The 21,881-nt window shown below is 41.7% G+C and overlaps 1 protein-coding gene across 1 annotated transcript in view; it reads left to right on the top strand.

Annotated features, from left to right (window-relative positions):
• SORCS3 (sortilin related VPS10 domain containing receptor 3) overlaps positions 1-21,881 on the top strand; it is a gene marked incomplete at its 5' end in the record, with an annotated part of 527,180 nt that overhangs the window by 373,343 nt on the left and 131,956 nt on the right. The window contains one exon of the mRNA XM_006756437.2: positions 181-299. Coding sequence (XP_006756500.2) covers positions 181-299 — 119 coding nt within the window. The remainder of the gene's footprint in view (positions 1-180; positions 300-21,881) is intronic.

Genomic DNA, 21,881 nt, shown 5'->3' with positions numbered 1-21,881 from the left:
CTCCTCCCTTGCCTTTATGATTAAAAAAATATATTACAAATGTTGTGGACAAGAAAATGCCATCTCAGTGCTGTTTTAAATTGCATCACTGACTTCCCATGAGGTAGAGCTCCATGGGCTGAGGAGAGCTTTGCCTGCCATTCCCCCGTGTCTAAATGTCGTTCTGCCCTCCCATTCCAGATGCTCACTACCTCACCTGCAGGATCCAGGAATGTGCTGAGACCACCCGCAGTGGGCCTTTTGCTCGCTCCATTGACATCAGCTCCCTCGTTGTCCAGGATGAATACATCTTCATTCAGGTGAGTCCAGAAAGCACTGTCAATGGTAGGAAAGGATGTGTAGGTGAAGTCAGCTGCTTACTATGAAAATGACAATGGCTTTCTTGAGGGGTGCTGCCCATCCTTTGCTTTGATGACCTGGCCCCCTGGGGAGATCCCAGACTTCTGGTGAATGATGAAGGCATTCTGCAGATGAAGGCATCTACAGGGAACTTTATTCAGTCCCTCAATTGGGTTGATATTTAATGATACCAAAAGGGGTCTTGAAAGATCTCTAATGAGAGTTGACTTTAGTTCATCAAAACCACATTCTATTTCTGTCCAAAGTGACTTGTCTAAATTAGGAATGAGAATTCCAAGAAATTAAGTATCTCTAGTATTTTTATTCTGGAAAAAATCTAGAACACCCTAAATTATCCCTTCTCTTTTCAGTACTGACTCCCCTTCTAATGCCGAGTCCAAAATCTTTTACTCCAAGAACTCTGACTCAGAGGTAACCTAGCTGGGACTCTAGGCAGGCAAGGGAAGTCTTCATTTACGTTTTGAGTTTCAGGAAGAAGATACAAAATAGATCAAAAATGAGAAAAAAAAGAGATGATGCTCCACTTAGTGAGTCTCTCTCTCTCTCTCTCTCTCTCTCTCTCTCTCTCTCTCTCTCTCTCTCTCATACACACACACACAAACACTTGGCACAGACTCTTTCCTTTAGGAACCTTGAACTTTGGAATCTCCCGGAGTTAGGGGTTGTTAATTAACTCTTAGCAGATTTATTTATCTCCTTCTTTCCAAATTGCATTTTACACCCTCTGGGGATAAGGACCATATTTTATACACACAACTTACTCCTCATCCTTGGCCCTAGCAAGATGCCTTTGCAAATCAGGGGTACTGGGTGACTACCTGTTGAATTGATGGATTATGTGTGTAGAAGTTACTTATTTTTGAAAATTAGATGCATGAATTTTTACGATCTAGTAAAATACAGGAAATGTAGCTAGCCCTACTCCAAAACTAGGTTGAAAAAGGTAGTAAAAGAGAGGTCTTTGTGGCTTACAAAAATCACTGTTTCTCAGCTTAATTAAAAGGCAGATTCTCAGTCATTTTTTCCTAAATTTTGGGAGGTCATCGGCACTAACATCCCTTTATTCACAAGTATTTACTGAACATATAAATAATGCAAAATAGACTACTCTTGATGCTATCAAGCTTTCTGACCTTGGCCAGCTTCTTGCATCCAGTACTCATGGTTTTGAGTAATATCTCCATGCTCTGATCACTCTCAAGTCAATGAGACTCTACCATGTACTGCCATATAGATCTATATGTCTAATAGCCATCTCAACATCTCAACCTGGATATTCCACAGGTAAAATAAAGTCAACATGACCCCCTAGAACCTGACACACTTGTGACACTACCTTCGATCAGGCTACTCCAGATAGAAACCTGGAAGTCAGTGTATGTCACCAAATTAAATGAAGCCACAGCCTCTGCTAATATCACCCATAGTTATTTCTTAAGTGCTTCCTTTAATTCCATTTCCATTGTTATGGTCTTGATTTAAGACTTTGTTATCACCTCTTCTCTCATTTTTTTTAACGTAGAAACTCAGGAATGATTTATGAAGTTACCAATCTGATTGGACTTTTCTTAATGCTGATACTGCATATAATGATAAACGTGGCAGAATTGTTTCTGGGAAACATCACTTCGAATTGAAAATGTTCAAATTTCTTAGTTTCATTTTTCCTTGTATTGCATAAATTTTTCTGCAATTCTGCAGACAGATATCCAGATTTTTTTTTCTATTTTGAAACTTTTTTTATTATTATACTGGAAACCAATAACAGTTTTTTCTTTAATCAGCATCAAATCTTATTTTGTTTGAAAGAGATATAAGTTCCCATTTTCAATAAAGTTTTATTGTTGGCCTACTATATTCCCAACCCCTTGTTCCAGGTGCTTGGATTAAAATAATAAACACAATAAAATCCCTGCATTAGTGGCATATACATTCTAGTGGGATACAGGAAAAATATGTATATGATATATACATCCATACATGTACATCTATATATAGGGTGTCTAAACTTTACATCTTATACTTTAACTGATGTTTCTTTCTTTTCAGATTTAACCCATTGGAATTAATAGTCATTCACAGTGGGTGTACATTTTTTGGGACACCCTGTATATGCCTCTACATGAGGTATAGTGGTTAAGAACTTGTAGCTAGAGACTGACATTTATTCTGACCTTGGCTTGCCACACTTAGCTGCAAGACCTTGAGCTGTGCCTCATTTGACTCACCTACATAAAGAGGATAATTACAGCTCTCACTTCATGGGTCGATGGGAGGATTAGATGTGTTAATTATACCTGTAAAGAACCAAAACAGTGTTATATAAGTGCTGCTCTCTATCTTTCTATCTAACCTGAATGATCATCTGTTTATTTGTCTATAAAATATATCAGGTGATGAAAATGCTGTGGATAAAAATAAATGAGGGACTGTGGATGTTGGGCATCTGTGGGTTTTATGATTTTATTTGGGACTAGAGGCTCAGTACATGAATTTGTGCATGGGTGGGGTCCCTCGGCATGGCCTGTGGAGATCAGGTCCCAGCTCACGGCCCCAGTTTCGCAGCTCCGCAGCCCCGCCTGGCACCCCGCCTTGGCCTGGCACCGCCATCTCACCTGCTCCACCATCCTGCCTGCAGGGCGATCAATCAGGGAGCTGGGCAGCAGCCCCACTCCCTGCCGCTGCTGGTCACTGTTCTGGGAACCAGGCAGTACCCCCCTCCCTGCCCGCTGCTGCTCCTGGTCGCCATCTGTGAGGCAATCGGGCCCCTGCTCGCACCTGCCTTGGCCTGGCACCTCCCACTCACCTGCTCCACCATCCTGACACAGTCTCGCTCTCGTCTAGGCCCATTGGGGCCAGCAGTGCCTCCACTGCTGCCCACTGCCAGAGCCTTGTTGCTGATGCCCACCATGTTCCGTGCCACCCCCTGGTGGTCAGCGCACATCTTAGTGAATGGTCAAACTCCCAGTCGAATAATACTGAAGGGGACAATTTGCATATTAGGCTTTTATTATATAGGAGAGACTGAATTTAGAAGTAGGAGTGGTGGGAAGTTGGGGCTAAGGATATTAATCGGAAGGGTGTCAGCATATTGATGATATATTTGAACCACAAAATTAAAGTCACCAAAAGAGCAAGTATCTAGAGAGAAGAGACAATCCAAAGACTTATCTATATTATCTTATGATTCTTGTGCTGTTTTCTTTTATTGCTATGTTATTATTAACAATTTCATTTTTTTTAATGTCATGAGCTCTTCCTGGATGGACTGTTTGAGGGGATTCTTCTTGGTGATGGATCAGAGCTCTGTTTCAGCTTAACAAGAATCCTCCTTGGTTCTCAGTGAGGTTCCAAATAACCCCAGATGTTTGTGAGTAGGTTCTTCCCATAAGATAGAACCGCCTGAATGGTTCTTTATTTCGCCTTGTCTCTCCAACTTCTCCTTGTTCCCAGTCAGTCCCAGGAATACTCCCACTGCCAATTCCTGGCCATGTTCCCTTGGTTCCAAATAACAGATTGCTCCTTGGGAAATGTCATCGTTGGAGAACTCTGTTTTTCTATCTTTACCTAAGATTTGTGGCTGTAGGCATTTTTTGCCCTGGTGCCTGTTTATACCCTGTTTGTTCTTCACTGCATTTGGCTTCCTTTCCATATATATTGTGTCTCAGGGTTATATTTTCATTACGTATAGACTTTGCATTTTTCTTTCTTGTTTTTCTAGTTGCTCCAGGGTGATTTATTTAAAAGAAGGGGGAAAGCATCATTATTACTTGGCTATTTAAAACCATTTATAAAACCTCATCATGCATTTTCTGAAATGTTGCAACAGCTTGCTAACTGATTTCCCTGTTCCCAGATAGCAACCCCCCCCCCCCAAATCCATTAGCAACACTACTTCCAAAGTAATTTATTTAAAATGAAAATCAATGTTCCTGACTTCGGAGGCTGCTCATCACCTATAGGTTAAAATCCAATTTCCTTAACATTGCCCACAAGCTCCTCTGTGATCTGAATCCTACCTACTCCATCAGCCTCGTATGGATTCCTTCCCTACCACTGTTCCCTATATACTTTCCTTGTTACATTTTACACTTCAATAAAAATAAACGTTTAAAATTTTCATGTATGCACTATGCTTTTTGATTTTTTGTTTTTTGTTTTTGGCTTAATATTCATTTTCTGAATTTTTTTCTTCTGCTTGGAATGTCCCTTTACCAGGTGAACTCGTTCTTTAAGATTAGCTTAGACAATGCCTCCTCTGGGAAGTCATGGTCGGGACTGGACCTTTGCTGATCACTTATCCATTAGCATTATGTCTCCCCAGCCAGGTCTGTCGACTTTTAGAGGAACAGGACTAGGTCTTATTCATCATTGTTTCCCTGCACTTAGCATACTGACTGGTACTCAATGAATGTGTGTTGAACCGAACTGAGCTGAGAAGATAAGACCCCTCTTTATTCTCAGGGAGTGTAGTTCGCTGTCTTTTTAAAGCAAGGGAATCTTTTTTTTCTCCAACTAATAATATAAGACAGCGGAGGGTAATTGGTAATTGCTCACTGCCTAGGAAAGGGCCATATGTGGAATGTCTGCATTTTTATAAAACTGCCATCCAGGAATTATCCATTATGTTATTTAGTGTCTTCTCGATATTCATTCATTTAAATATATTAAAATGCATTCAGCCTCCATGGTGGGAAACACAGACAACTAAGCGATTATAATGCACCATGAAGGGCGCTGCATCGGTGGGGAACACATGTTGCTCTTGGAGCAGGAGGCAGAGCCCTGCGCCTGCCCTGGGAGGAGGGTCAGCACAGGCTTCCTGCCAGGCCCTGTGAGTACCAGTTTCATAGGTAAAGGAGAAAGGGCATCTTAGTGGACGGAAAGGCACGGTGATGCTAAGGAAGCAAGATAACCTAATGCACCAGGACCTCTCTGTCAAAGGGCAGTTGTAGTTGTGGTGGGAGGTAGAGGAGGGGTGGGGTGGGGGAGAGTGGCAGGAAAATAAATTAGAAAATTGTCCTGAAGAGGTGAACCTTTTCTACTTCCTTTAATTAAATCTCAGCAACTTTGTGTTTCTCTCTCTCTAGTTGCTAGAAAACTCAGAACTAATTTTTTGTCTTAATTGTAGCAGCTTTCTTGCTGTAGCCTTGAGGGTTTATTATTCCTCCTTTCTCCTCTACCACTGGCCATTTTTTAGTGCTTTGGTTAATTTCTTTTAATATATTTTGTTTGTTGCTTTTTAAAGAGCATTGGAGTCATCTCAAATACGTTCTGAAATTAGTTTGAGTGCTTAATCTTTTTTGGTGGGTGTGAGTTTTGAAAATTGATATGGTTTCAGGAAAGGCTTTCTGGAGAAATTAAGACCTGCACTGGGATGATTCCTATCTACCCCTGAAGCAAGGAAAGGACTAGAATTCCCCATTCTGTTCATTGAAATAAAGCTACCTCTAAAGGTTTTTGGCAGAGCAGAAAACCCTCAGACCAACAGTAGTTTCTCCTCCAGGGTTTAAGCCACAGGTTTGTATCCGAACACAGTATCAGGGTATCAGGTCAGTCATATTCTACAGACTGTGCAAGAAATGTACTAAAGAGTGACCTTGGGGGGAAAAGTGGTAGTGCTGACAGGCTTGTGTCCAGCCCAGCCTTCCAGGTGATGCCTCCAGGGAGCATCCTTAAGGCAGAGCTGACACTGAGGGTTAGGCATTCTACTGAAAGACACTTGCTGCCCGCCACAGATTGCATTCAAGGGGGAGTCACAGAGAGGCAGATTAGCTTCTTCTGTAGCTACAATTTGAGCAGCTAAAGACAGTAGGATGGTCATAAGGGGTTTTGAAGGATTTGGCTGGTCGCAATATTAAGGGGCTTATGCACTTCAATTTTCTAACTTTTTAAAGTCTGGATATATTTAGTTTGAATGCCACCAGAGATGTACACTTCTGAGGGAAAAAAAAAAAACACCTCACAGAAAATGAGCCAGTCTGTCCCCTTACTCTTTCCTACCCTGTGTGCCAAATGTTTCTTTTGACCATTTTAAAAAAATTAAATTTATGGGGTGACATTGGTTAATAAAATTATATAGGTTTCAAGTGTCCCAGTCCATGATTCATCATTTGTATATCACATTGTGTATTTATCACCCAAAGTCAAATCTTCTGTCACCATGTAATTGACCCTCTTTACCCTTTACTACTCCCCCCCAACTCCCCTTCCCTCTGGTAATCACCATACTATTGTCTGTGTCTATGAGTCTTTGTTTTTTTGTTTTATTTATTCAGTTGTTGCTTCCAGTTTTATATCCCACATATGAATGAAGTCATATGGTTCTTGACTTCTTTCTGTCTGACTTATTTCACTTAGCCTGATATTCTCAAGTTCCATCCATGTTGTTGCAAATGGAAGTATTTCATCTCTTCTTATGTCTGAGTAGTATTTCATTGTATATATGTTCCACATCTTTATCCAGTCATCTGTCAAGGGACACTTTGGTTGTTTTCATGTCTTGGCCTCCATGAATAATGCTGCAGTGAGTACAGGGGTGCATATATCTTTGAAAATAAATGTTTTCGAAGTTTTGGGGTTGATGCCCATAAGAGAAATTGATGGATTATATGGTAATTCTATTCTTAATTTTTTGAGGGACCACATTGAATCTTAGGGTACTTGTCTCAGGAGCAACCAAACTATGGAAGAGGGAGTCTCACAGGGTTGGACTCTAAGACTCTTGGCCTCTCCTTAAATAGAGTGTCTCTGTTTTTGTTTGCTGTGTAGATCAGCGTTCTTAATACTTTTTCATTTTTCATTACTGCTGCTAAGTAATGTTTTCAAACCACTGATGTTTTATAGCACTGCTGGCTCCATGGGTCAAGGGTTAGTCTTTTTTGTGTGTGTAAACAACTGAACCACTAGGAATTCAGGTGACATCTAGGCCCATATCCTTTCCTTGAATATTAATGAATGTGATGTGTGTATTTAAGCCATACTTATTTACCCATGAGTGAATCATTATATACAAATTATATGCATTAGAGAGTGCAGTTTAAGTAACCAAAAACCTAGGTAACCTCTTCATAATGAATTTCCCATGGTACTCATTTTCCATTAAGAAAAACCACCCTCTCTCATTCACCCTCTAAAGGAAAGCTCCCATGCCCAGTCATAATTTCTTTTTCTACCCTTGATGTGATTGCTTCTGAGCCTATATCTTCTAGTTGTATATGGAAGGTCCATATACTACTCACAAAGCTCCTATAATTTGGGAAGACCCTAGGGGTTCTGCCTCACCTTTTATTTTTCTATTGACAAACAGGTAAAGATAGTCATCCTGATGGATTTGCTTGAGGGCACCCAGTGTTTGAGGTTCTGCTGTGGGGGAAGCTGAGCTGGAGATGGACAGGAAGCTGTGACATTTGTTCATCCATCAATGACTTCTGTGCAGGGGGCCCAGGGCGTGGGATTTCCTGGTGGAATCAAAAGGAGCTAATCCTTCCCAGAAGAGCCCTTGTTTTAATAGGAAAGAGTCTGCCTGAAATGTCTCCGTTCCACATGGATAAACGAGAAATCGGCTTTCCTCTGTGGGGCAGGAGGAGAGAGAGAGATAAGTTTGTTTCTGTGTTCTGAGCTAAACTGGTTGGAAATCTTGTCTTTTCTCCCATGAAATAGCTTTTCTAGTGATTATTCTGGACAATATAGCTCAGCAGTCGTAGCGTTAAATCCCCTCAGTGATACCATTCATACCCTACCCGTTAGGGAGCGTGATGATGACACAAGAACAGAGCCTTAGTAAGTGGTAGCAAAAGATTTGTGTCTGTACTGAAGCCCGGTCCCACCCTCTTTTCATGGCATGGGAGAAGATGTGGCCTTCAATAGGATCAGGATTCATTCACTCAGTATAAGTTTCATTGTACATGCAAGTGTATAGATGGTACTGATTTGTCTTCAGATATATAATATACAATACAAAAGGAAAAAACAGATTGATAATAAAGAACCAATAAAGTGCTCCAGAAGTGTGGAGAGAGCAGAACATTTTAATGGGGGAAGGCCCCCAGCTCTGTCAAATTTTTCTCCACACCCACAACTAGACCAGGAACACTATGTAGACGCATCGATTGCCACTTTTAACTCCAACTCCTAGTCTTGTTGTGTGGCTATACTCAGAAGTAAAGCCCCTTATTAACAAAGCATTCTGAGTGGGGAGCAGTGGCATGTATAAGAGTGGTTCTAGAATAATCCTAGTCCAACAGTAAAGCCAGGCTGTACTTTGTATATACATTGTTCTTGGTTTTTAAGAGTTTTGGATATAAACATAGAAAAATAACACTGCTGTAAAGGGTTGGTTGATGTTATAGGAGTAATAGCAATTAATAAGTACTAGTAACCAATTAACAGATATTATCCAGGTGCCCTGGAGCATAGGAGAGGTGGAAGGCATTGTCCCTGCTCTCAAGCAGTTTAGGATTCAAGCAGATAGTGGTCCACTGTGGGCAACACAACCTTGAACTTGGAGGCCTGGGTTATAATCTGCCACGTGCCAGCAAAGGAACACTGAGCCAGTCACTGGGACTCTCAGTGCATTAATTTCCTCATCTCTGTACAATGGACTCATGCTACGTGCCCTGCCTTAACTGGAAGGTTGTTGTGAGGATCAGGGAGATTATAAGGGCTTTGAAGTGCTTTGAAAACTATACAGCCCTATAAACATTCAAGAATCAGGAGACTAATCCACATGCACAAATCAACCTCATGATTCTGTGTATGCGTGTTTTGTTTTTTAAGAAAAATATATTTTTTAATATTTTTACTGATTTCTGAGAGGAAGGGAGAGGGAGAGAGAGATAAAAACATCAATGATTAGAGAGAATCATTGACTGGCTGCCTCCTGAACACCCCACACTGGGGATTGAGCCCACAACCCAGCTATGTCCCCTTGACCGGAATCAAACCCAGGACCTTTCAGTCTGCAGGCTGACAATCTATCCAATGAGCCAAACTGGCTAGAGCTGTATGTTCTCTTTTAAGGGTTTTATAAGCCTAAATATTTTTCCCAAATTCATTTTGTTTAAATATATTTTATTGGTTTTTTACAGAAAGGAAGGGAGAGAGATAGAGAGTTAGAAACATCGATGAGAGAAACATCGATGAGAGAAACATCGATCAGCCGCCTCCTACACATCTCCCACTGGGGATGTGCCCGCAACCCAGGTACATGCCTTTGACCGGAATCGAACCCTTCAGTCTGCAGGCCGACGCTTTACCCACTGAGCCAAACCGGTTTCGGCCCAAATTCATTTTTAATGATTCATAGATTCAACTATGCATTCACATATGTGCATGATAAAAATCTTCCCACATACCTTACCTAGTGCTGGTTATCAAAGAACCCAACTGCTAATGATGTGTATGTAACTGTAGATGCTCGCAGGTTTAATTATCTTTCAGGACTCTTGAGAACCTTTTTGTAGCATCTTGGCCTCTAGCTCACCTGGGTTTTGATACTTCATTTAAGATCCTGCTTTATGCATCTATGTGGGAGGTAGGGGAGCCTCTATGGCATGGCCATTGTATCCCTAATAAATAGTTATCTTTCTAAACAAAACAAAAAAAAAGCCCCGAGGCAGAAATTAATAGAGTGTAATTATTCAAAGAAAACCTATTTGGCAGTATTTTAAATGATGTTAATTTGGTCTTAATGGGAGAGATTTTGAATGTTAAATAAATAGCAATTTCATCATTAGGGATACATTTGCAACACAGGAGTTGAAAGGAAAATGAAAGTGTTTCAGAGACAATCTTCAAAAGAAATCCAATAAAGACATCTTCAGCTTTCTTGAGCACTTTCAGAATCTTAAAAGTGTTTACAAAAGCCAGCACTAATGGACATTCTTCAAATAGCATGTAGCTGGGATGGTCTCCTCTACATGTAGTGATTTTATTAGCTTGTTGTAAAAGTTGCTGTTAGTATATGAAGTACTTGCATGAATAAATGCAAATTAGTGATGTTTAGTTGACCTTTGTGTTCAACATTGCACATGTCCCATCACATCCTTCTGGATGAGAAACTAGCTGTGCCCAGAGGTGGCCTGCTATGACCTTGCCTCAGCTGCACTGTGTACCTCTTGCTTTTTTGTTCTGGAGCTGATTTCTCCCCAAGTAGAATGCTCAGGAGAGACCCCTTAGCCATTCTTGTGCAGGTGCAAACCTTGAAGTGGGAAGTGTCAAGACCTTTTTGGACAATTTGACCAATAGGAGCCAGGCGCCAGTGGTACGTATCCCTCTCTTCCTGAATTTGAGCTTCATTCTCTATGAATCTTCATCGGGTCCCCAGTGGCTTTCCCTCCCTCTTTGAATCCTACTTCCTAGTTCTGCCACTCCTGTTCCCTGTGGTCATTTCTCAAAAACAAATGAACAAAGACTACCCCCCCAAAAAAAAAAAACCCAACTCTATATTTTGGGGGAACCCAACTCAAGGCAAACTTGAAAGATTCTCAAATTTATTGAGTCCCTACTGTGTACCCAGTTTATAGTTAGAGTGAACTATGCAAGAAAAGTAGAATCGGCTTCATCCCCATATAAAACTTCTCCAATCACCCAACCCCATCCTCTCAAATCTCTCCGAGATCTGGCTTTATTGATTACCCTACTTTTTCCTATACCCTTATCTTATGTATCCCTATTTCAGGCTTTATATTGGTTTTTAAGTAATTTGAAATACTACCACCCTTAAATTAAAACTTTCTTGGAACCCACCCCCCTCTTCGCTATAAACATCCCCTCTTTCATTCACAGCCGAATTCTTGAGAGCTGTCTCTATTCATTAGTCCATTTTCGCATTCCTTCTCTCTAACCCACTTGAGACTGACTTCTGCCTCTGCCACTCCACTGAAAATTACCTTCGCCAGATTCATCGAAGGGAACTTAGGATTATAACCTGAATACGCCTCTCAATAATTAACTTGTCTGCAAGCATTTGAACCTCTTGATTGCAGCTTCTTTCCTGAAGTACTCTCTCCCCTTGGCTTCTTCGATAATGTACAGTCCAGTCTCTCTCCTACCTCTCAGAATTGTCTTCCCCAGAACAGGTGCCTCTTCCTCCACCACCTTTTCAATATGGGTTCCTTTTCTCTGCATGTACTACTCCCTCTCTCTGAGTAATCCCATCCCGGCCATTCTCACAGCGGAGCATCAATTACTACCCTGATGTTGATGATTCCCCAGTGTCTCCTGCTGAGACAGAGCCTCCAGGGAAGAGCTTCTTACTTATAGGATCGCCATCCTTAGTCATGGCACTCTCTTCATTCCATTCAGAATTTTGCTGTGTTCGTCTCTAATTCATGATTAAGACTTATTTCTTTCCAAGAGATCTGCTGAGGCTTCATGGAAGTTACAATACTTGTTTCTTACCTGGCAAAAGAGCAAGGTTGTTTTCCCTTAATTTCAGAGACTTGTTCTGTACTTTGCTCCATATTATAATGTAAGTTTTTGCCTTTCTGGTAGTACATGGATGGCGTATGGCTGGTTTGGGGTTGTCAAATTGTTTTCATTTTGGGTATCGCCTCTGAGGAATTGGTACTCGCTGCATTACCGAAGGCGGTGCTATTGTGGTTCAGTAGGAGAGACCTCTGTCGTTAATTAGTGGTGTCTCCATGGGCACAAGAGGGAAGAGGGGGTGGCATGGAGGCTGTGCAGTGCATTTTACAGGGTGGGTGGCACTCATCGTGTTTAATTATTCACAAGCCTCATATGGTTAGAAGGTGGGTTGTTGTCTGGGGGGCTACAGGCGTCTCTATATTCAGCTCAAAGGACTGAGGTCAGCTACACAACTCTCCTTTCTATTTCCTGGAAAACTGTAATTTCCTGTTTTCAAGGCGGTGATTCTTCAGAATATTCTTTCCACCTACCCACATCATCAGTTTTTACCCACCCATCAGCAAACTGGAAGAATAGTTAGAAACAGACCTGACATTTATTTAGTGTCAAATTTATGTCTGGCATATGTGCATTTAATTTAATTTAATTCTACTTTAAGTGTCACAGGATCTTGGTATGATCGATGCTATTATGTTTCCATGGGGGAACCAAATTTCAGAGATGTTTAGGGAGTCACCCTTTGTCATCTAGCTCAGTAAATCAAGATATGACCTCAGGCCTGCCTGGATTCATAAAGGATGACAAAAGAGGCAGTGATCAATTTCTCATTTTGCTTTCCCAGTCTGAAGATCTTCCCACTAGCACGGAATAGCTGGTGTTCCCAGAAACTTTTCCAGATGGCTGTAGAAGAGAAATCTGCAGAGATTGGACCCATCTTTGTAGCTATAAGGGCAGGAAAGCTTCATTCCACTTCCTGTTCTGTGGACTGTTTGTCTGGGTCTGTTTCACTTTTGTTCCAGATCAGAAACTTTCTGCATCATCAACCAAAAAGTGCTTCATGGGATTTGGCACAATGTAACTACACCCGCACCTCTGAAACTTGTCCCTCAGCTACACTTGGATGATTATTCAGACACTCTTCCCTGGGAAGCCATGGGGGTGGAGTGACAGAGGTTAATTATCACTACCATCTCTAGCTCCATTCTTCTCCATCCCTCCCCACTTGCCTTATACCTCTTGTCATACAGTACCCAATTTCTATGATGCTTTCGGGGGCCCAGCTGCTCTTGAGTCCCTATTCAGGGGGCACAGGAGCTGTTGAATCATGGCCCAGCAAGGATTAACCATCATTCTTTCCTTCCATGTCCCAGCAAGTGCCCGACACTCACTCTGCTAAGCCCAGCTCCCAGAAGGATCCATTTTCTGGGGCCTTCTCCTATTAAAGATAATTATACTGTTGTAAAACAACAGTGCTGATAATGAAGGCAGCTGGGCTGCTGACTGAGAAGTTGACTATTAGGTTCAGTTCTCTCCCCATTACCATTCTAACTAGGATATATATCTATTTATTTCAGAGGTCTAGCTTTTAAAAATTTTAATCACTCTGCCTTTAATCCCATAGCTAGCTAACAGGGTAAGCAAACATTTTGGACTTCTGCAAGCATCTCTTAAGAGTCTTGACTCTGAGAGCGCTCATTGTCAGGCAGAACAAGCTCTTTTTAGAATTTAATAGTGCCAGAGCCCGTGGCTAATCTATTGGCTTGATTTCAGTGAGCACCTACTAGGTACCCAGAGCTGTGATAGGTTCTGCCTGAGACAGAAATATTGATGGATTGATTCATGCATTCATTTAACAACCATTAATTGAACACTTAACATACTCCTGTCAGTGGTCTAAATTAGTGGTTATCAACCTGTGGGTCGCAACCCCTTTGGCAGTCGAACGACCCTTTCACAGGGTTTGCCTAAGACCATCCTGCATATCAGATATTTACATTGCGACTCATAACAGTAGCAACATTACAGTTATGAAGTAGCAACGAAAATAATTTTATGGTTGGGTCACATGAGGAACTGTATTTAAAGGGCCAGAAGGTTGAGAACCACTGTTCTAGATGAAGGAGGTATAATGGCAAATAACACTGACAAAGTGGTTTTCATCATTGTGTGTTCAGTCTAGATGAGGAGGTAGGACTTTGTGCCTGACACGCTCCATGAACCATGTTCAGAAGCACTTACAAAAGTATAAGGCTCCTTCCCAGAGTCAGGGAGGTCTGTGGTGTGATCAGAGTCATTCTCCTGGAGAAGGCCGGGCTCAAGCTGGTTCTCAAAGCAGAGAGCTGAGTTGAGGTGTTCAACTTTAGGACCAACAAAGACTCCGAGGAAAAGAGGCCCTTCGCTGGCAGAAAACAGTATGACAGATGGGGTGGGGAGGGCAGCCTTCCTGAACTTAAGTCTGATCTCCCCATTAACTCATTCTGTGACCTTGGGCTAGATCACCTTCCCTCTCTGGAACTCAAGTTTCCTTATCACAAAAATGAAAGGATTGCATCAAAGAAGAACTTTGAAACCTTTTGTAGTTGGTGTTTTTAGCAGTGGGAGCTGCTTTTCAGGCAATATTGTACAAGGGATTCCAGTATATAATACAGATACAAGTGAACTGGATCTAGTTTTAAACTGTATCAGAACCACCAGCCACCCAGCCTCTTGTGGATACCCCCAATGCATCGCTATAGAAGTCTAGAACTCCACAGAACCCACTGGAAGGCATTGGGCCATATGACTCCAGAAATTCCCTTCAAATGCTGAAATTCCAAAAGTCTGCTCACTCTACACAACACTCCATGTAGTTAGACTACTATGCAGAAGTAATTCCCAATGTATTTCTCCAGTGTCAGGATTTTAAAAAAAAAGATACTTGGGGCATAGTTAATTTGTCAAGAGAGTTGCTGAATCATTCTTTCCTTCATTCCATGCACATCCACTGAGGGCACAGTATGGAGACAAATGCAGAAAATAATAAGACAGTTATAATCCCTGGAGATCATGCAGCATATGATAAATGAATATGCAAATAAGAAAGACAGAGATCCCTGCCATAGGTGGGTTTATAGTCTTGTGAGAGAGAAAGATAATACATAAGCAAAGAATAAACAAAAAATAATTGCATACTGTGATAAATCTACGAAGAAATAAAAATGTAATTCTAATAATAGCAAGGTAGGTATCTCATTCATTAATTTATTCCACCAGTCCATCAATAAATACTTCTGGAGGTACAACTCTCCACAGACAATTCTCTTCTCATGGAAACTTATGATTTGAAAGATTCTCATCTCTGATCATTATTAGGAAGCAAAAGTTTTAAAAAAAAACATAAAAGCATAAATTAAGAGAAAATGTGTGTGTGTGTGTGTGTGTAAAATAGCCACAAACTTTGCTTTTGAGACAGGGACATATGGAGTGATTTCTCGACAGGCAGACATACATGTGCGCTCTTCCTCTCCCTTCCTAAACTGGGAGTCAGAGGTCTGAACAGAAATCAATGGCGGCAATTTATTTTTAACTTCTTCCTCCTTAGCCAGGATTGATTTTTGTCCTGGTGATCAATGGCACAGAGAATAGCTCTGTGGCCCACGCAGCTGTTCAAGTGCTTGGTCTGGCCGGCCCCACATCTATTGAACAGAGAACATTAGAAGCTGATTATGAAAATAATAGAATGAAGATGTTTAAAGGATGGGCTGATTACCCCTGCCTTCCTGGTGAAGCATGCCTGCAGGGCGGGACTGCTGCATGGAGACTCAGGAGAGCACAGGGCAGGCTTAGTGCCTGGATAGGAGCTGTCCCTTTGGGTGGAACCTAGCGGGGCGGCAGCGAGGAAAGGAGGTATGGGAATTAGCTTCTTGTTTGCCAGCTGACTTCCACCCTCCCATCCTTTGCAGCTCTCTCTTTTTCTCTCGTTTATTTCATCTTTACTACACCAACTACTATTCAATTTGGAACTGCAAGGGAAACATCTGTTGAATAAAAATAAAATAAAGAAGTTGATTGGCTTTTCCCTCTCTGTGCTTCTTGGGCTTTAAAATTGCTGTATTCCTTAATCTCCACTTTCTTCTCCTTGTTCCTTGTTTACTTCTAATTCAGTTTGTGTGCAACAATGGGAACATGAATTTCACCCCTCCCACCCTCTCCCTCTAGCTTTGTAGCCGCTCAAGACCAGGCAAGATGGCTTAGACTTTCTTCTCTGAAAAATGTTTCTGGGACTTCACACCTTATGATAACGCACAGTGGTGCCTGGCCAGCGTGGCTCAGTGGTTGAGCGTCCACCTATGAACCAGGAGATCATGGTTCGATTCCTGGTCAGGGCACATACATGCCCAGGTTGCTGATCCATCCCCAGTAGGGGGTGTGCAGGAAGCAGCCAATTGATGATTCTCTCTCATCATTGATGTTTCTATCTCTTTCTCCCCTTCTCTTCCTCTTATCAATAAAAAAAATTAGAAAATGTGCAGTGGGAATAAAATGCAATCAGAACGGGGGGTCTGCCATCCTCAAGGCTTGCTGTCTGATTTCTCCAGCATAAACGCCTGCAGTTTGCCTGTCTGCCTCAGGTAGCAATAGCTTCCAGATTGCAGTATGGAGAAGCAATCAGTGCTCTTAATATGACTGTGTTTATTATTTCATTGTGCTCGGTAATTGCTTCTTAGGGGCTCTGTGTTCAGTGTGGGAGGGAAGATGTTGAAGTGCTAGTTTCCTTAGTCCCTGTGAAATATCTGAGATGAGTCCTTAGGAAGTGAATTGAACAGAACTTTTCTGTATATAGTTCTCAGCATTTTCTTAATCAAGATTTGTGCCTGGCCTTCTTCTGTGATTTTTACCTCTTGGTTAATTTTCTTATTGAGTAATCTGTAGTTCTTGGAGAATCCATTACATATAACAGTAATGGCTCAGATTTATTGAGTGTTTAGTGTGAGCTAGGCTTATTATGAATGCATTTCATCTTTATGACATCCTTTGAGTTAAGTCCTAGTCTTAGACTTTGTTTTATAAAAAAAAAAAAATGGCACAGAGAGGATAAGTCATTTTCCCAAGGTCACACAGCCAGTCTGGAGTGGAGCAAAGGTTTGACCTAGGGCCTCCTTTCTTAGCCACTACACTTGTTCCACTTTTTAAGTGAGAGTCACACTGGCACTTTTTTAGTTGCCAGAAGCAAATTGGGTCAAGGAGTGTATAAAGGGCAGTAAGTAGAAATGGGAAGCTTTAACACAAAGTAGCTGTGTAAACCATGTTTGTGGAGTTGTTGGCCACAAAAGAAACTGGCAGCATAGGATCTTCAGATAGAGGAGTTCAAGAAGACCTGCCTGCTGAGGAAGCTGGGACCCGGGAAGGGAAGGGATGAGGAACATAGCAGATGTGACATTTTTTGAGTCCCTGCTTTGTATCAGGCATGTATTGGACCTTGTGTTATGAGTGTGTCCATGGAACTGTGGTAAGATGAAACGGAGGTTTGGAAGCAGTTATATACTTTTCCCAAAGACCCATTATAGCCAATAGGGGAAGGGAGTTTTGGATTCCATGTCTAGGCTTACATTCCAGAGCTCTTTGTGAATTTTTACAACAAATAGCTGAATAAATAATCCCAAAGGTACCAATAGACACACTTTTTAGTAACCCAGCTGTAACTCTTGGCCATTGTTTTGAAGCAAAACTGTGTTCCTGATATGAACCACTTCTGCAAAGATAAATATACAAATAAAAAAGTAAGTGAAATTATATCAGATGATTGAGCAGTGTAGTATAGACCTTTTTTAATCAAAAGTATCAAGAAAAATGAAGCAGTGTGTGTATGTCAGATGCTGCACAGCAATAACACTTAGTAAAACCTATACATGCCCACGTTTTTTGACATTCCCCCAAAGTACCTCTTCTGGAGCCAACAACCAGTGACCGACCTCTTGGATCTCTCTTCCTACAACCTCTCCAGCTTACTGGCCATCTTTTGCTTCTTTCAAGATCCAATTCTATCTTATCCCACCTTTTCCACTCCATCTCTCCTTTTGTTATTTGAACAGTTCAGCCATTCCCTGGTTTCGCTAGTCTTCCAACCTCAAATTCATCATCCCATTTATCAAACAATATTCTTCAACATGAGAACCTAATCTTTTCCAAAGGCAGTGGGAGTGTCAATAACACCTGTTTATATACCACATATTATGGTGTGTGTGTGTGCGCACATGTCCATGTGCTTATCATGCATGTCACACTGTTGGGGGGTGATATAGAAGAGAGGTTATGCCTGCATATCTGGAGTTAGACAAACATGAGTTGAAATTCCAGCTCAGCCCTCTGCCATCTCCATATCTTAGTTGTATCATCTGTCAAATGGAGATAGGATGAGTGTGCACTCTACCGTGCCTAGGCTGATTTGATTTCAGTTCTGGAAGGAGCATGAAAATAAGTTGAATAAACTATTATGGTTCTGAAGAGAGGATTTCTCTGTTTGATAGCACCTAGGCTTTACTCTGTGCAGGTACCAAAGTATTATCACTGATTATATGTGGTCATGTATGCATCTTACTAGTATATGTTAGGCTTGCACTTACAAAGAAATGAACTCCATGAGTTCATGGCCCCCTGACTTCTGTGCTACCTGACAGCCTGGGCACAAAGCGCTGAGCGGGGACTTGCTTATGGATTGGTAAATGTAACACATCCTAGAATTGGGGCCAGTATCCATAATGAGACATCTAAACATAGTTAATGTCCCAGGGATGATGTGGATTTGGCCAGACCTTTATTTTTATTTTTTTTCAAACCTTTAATTAATATGTGACTTCAGCAGTGGGTGGGAAAGAACATCTTGTAATCTGCTTCCCTGTTTCCCACAGGAAAGCATACACTCTAATCACCCTTGCTTTTCCATGTTGTGTTGTTGCCAACCACTCAAAGGCATAATTGATGTAAAATCATGACCCATTTGTAAAAATCCATGCAATTATCTCCACTTTGTGCTTTTTCTTAGCCAACACAGACTGAAGCAGGCTGGCAATGTGAATGGAAACTGGGGTTTTGAGTCAGAAGTTCTGAGGTTGGATTTGAACCTCACCTTTTAGTAAAAAAAAATGAACTGAAGTGGTCTGTCTGGGCCTCTGACCCTTAATTCTAAAATTGGGATATAATTAGATCTCTCCTGCAGGGTTATGCTCTGACCAAATGAGATTAAGTCCAGTAATGAAAACTAATGGCATAGAGTAGATACTCTATAAATATTAGTTGTTATGATATGGATGCTGGGTACTAAGAGAGGGTTAAATGGGAACAGGACACATTATCTAACCTCGAATCTATTATAGTACAGGAGACCTAAGCTGTACCCACTTTCCAGTAATGCAAGACAGCAGCTGATAAATGTAGCAAGAGAGCTGCAGACAAGAGCCCCGGAATCAGAGGAAGACACCATGAAACCCAATTGGGGGTGTGGTGAGGCTTCATCAAAGAGATAGCTTTTGACACAAGCCACAGTAGAAGTCATTGATGCTGGAGCCTTCTAGTGACCTGAGCCAGGATGAATCCCTCCAGGTAGATGTTCCTAAATTAGTCACTCTCTGGAAAGGCTCTGCAGTAGACACTTTTGGCTTGTTCAGGGTTGCACAGTATAGTGGATATTGGCAGGATTTAAGGACCCAAGTTCAAAACCAGGCTCTGCCACTTGGGATCTGAGTGACCTTATGCATATCAGTTAAGGTAGAATAAGCAGGGCTGCTTCAATGACGGTATCTTCCCTACGTGTCATCGTGCACGAGAGCAGATAATGCATACTGAGTGGTGAGCACGGAGCTTGGCTCTCCCACAGCGACGCTTCTGCTGGTGCAGGACAGGAGAGGCAGGATGCAGGATGTAATGGGGAAGCTCTGAGAAGTAGCACTTGGCCTTTCACAAATATTCCTGGCGCTCTAGGGGAGGTGGCAGTGTTTTCTCAGAAACATCTTGAAAGGTAGTTTAAATCCATCCACTGCTGTCCCCAGATTCACTCATGAGGCATGCAAATCCCAGGCTTGCAAAGCTGTACTGTAATATCTAGGAGCCTACCCATATCTCCGAGGCCTCCTGAAAATCCCATGTCCCAAAGAAGCATCCCTGCTTCCCTAGAAAATTAGTGATTTTGTTTGCCTTGCCCTTTTAAGATATTTAAAATATCTTGAACATAGCAATAAAATGAATCATTCTCCAAGTAGCGCTGTGAACCTGTCATTCATCCCATGTGACTGAAGACACTTCTGTTCTATTGCTCTTCCCATCCCGGTCCTGCTGGTCCTGTGATATTCATTATTCTGTATTGCCTCTGCCCCTCCAGTCTGTAGTAGCTGTGACCTTCCTGGAAAATGACAGTGCCTCACACAGTCAATAGGCATAGGTGGATCACCAGCTTCATTTCTGTTTCATGGCCACTATAAACGATAACCAAAAACTGGGTGGCATATAAACAACAGACACATTTCTCACAGTTCTGGAGGCTGGCAAGCTTAAGATTAAGGCACTGGTGGATTTGGTATCTTGTAAGGGCCCACATCTTGATCCATAGTTAGTTGTGTCCTCAGGTGATGGAGGAGCAAGTGAGTTCTCTAGGGTCTCAAGGGCTCTGATATCATGTGTGATGGTTCCATCTCCATGACCTGATCACCTCCCCAGGGCCTCACCTCCAAATACCATCACATTGGAGGTTAGGTGTTAACATATGAATTGGTGGGGCCATGGGAGAAAAATTCAGTCTACTGCAATTTGTCGATGAAAATACTTACAAAATCTTTAGGTTCCTAGACACATATCACAGATTATTTTTAACACCGTAATCATTATATTTGTAGACCACTGTACTTAAATGAAAGCATTTTATTACCTCATCTCATTTACTTCTCAGTAAGAGAAGGATAGTTATTACACATTCCATTTTTATAGAAAAATAACCCTGAAACTCCAAGAGGTTCATTACAATGCCTAAAATCACATGTCTGATAATTGATTGAGCCAAAATAAAATCACAGATGTTACGGATACCGGGATCTTACAGCTTCTTTCTCCCTCTCCTTTCCCCTTTTCTATAATATCCCTCTCCTTTCATAAAATCTCCTTTGCTTTTATGAAATTCTGGGATATTATAGAAAAGGCAGAGGCTAGTGTCTGGCTCGGGAAGATTTCAGTCAATTAATTGACCTCATAGTGTCCACTTGTATAAAGGAAATAGGCTATGTGATATCTCGAGTCAAAGATAAAAGCTTATATACTAGTGGGAAGACTTTATAAGCTAGACTCCTAATAATATCTTGTCTAGCTTCTTCTCAGTTCCATCTTTTACTAACTTATATTAAACTCAGTCTGAAAGCAAAGGGTCCATTTTGACAGAGGAAGGGGGAAGGAAGTGTTTTGATGGTAAATTTTAAAAATTTGTTTAGGACTTCCATGGGTAGTGAAGCTCTGGCATCTTGAATCTGGAACACTCAAAGTAGACTGCAGGGCAATTGAGCCTAAGCTGGCAGTCAGACATCTCTCTCGCAGTCTGGGGCTCTCTCAGTCTAGGACCCCTCACTCCTTACTGCCCACCTGCAGCGGAGGCAGGAGAGGCTCCCGCCACCACATCTGCGCTTGCCAGCCATGAGCCTGGCTTCTGGCTGAGTGGCGCTCCCCCTGTGGGAGCACACTGACTACCAGAGGGCAGCTCCTGCATTGAGTGTCTGCTCCCTGCTGGTCAGTGCACGTCATAGCGACCGGTCGTTCAGCCATTCAGTTGATTTGCATGTTAGGGTTTTATTATATAGGATTATATTAACTGGGAGTATCCAGATGCTCCAAAATGTTGTACTTCAGGATGAAAAATTAAATGCATATTTATTCTTTTTTATTTTGGCACTCTGCCTTTATACTATCAACACCTCAAAAAACAACAAAAACAAAAATAAAAAAAACAATAACAAAAAAAAAAACACCTAAGAGAGAAAAACACAAAGAACTTCCAAAGGTTAGGTGGGCATCTCAAGAACGTCTTCCCTTCCCCAATCATAAAAGCCAAAGCCCTAAGATGAGGCTTGCAGCCATTACTGGTTAAATCTCTGGCAAAATCACTTGGCTTGGTGGTTTCCATAGGTGGTCTTCTTCCA

The sequence above is a fragment of the Myotis davidii genome, unplaced genomic scaffold (genome assembly GCF_000327345.1).
Source record: "Myotis davidii unplaced genomic scaffold, ASM32734v1 scaffold332, whole genome shotgun sequence".
NCBI lineage: Eukaryota > Metazoa > Chordata > Mammalia > Chiroptera > Vespertilionidae > Myotis > Myotis davidii.
Note: the sequence above shows the minus strand (reverse complement) of the source record. Positions and strands in the feature narration are given on the sequence as shown.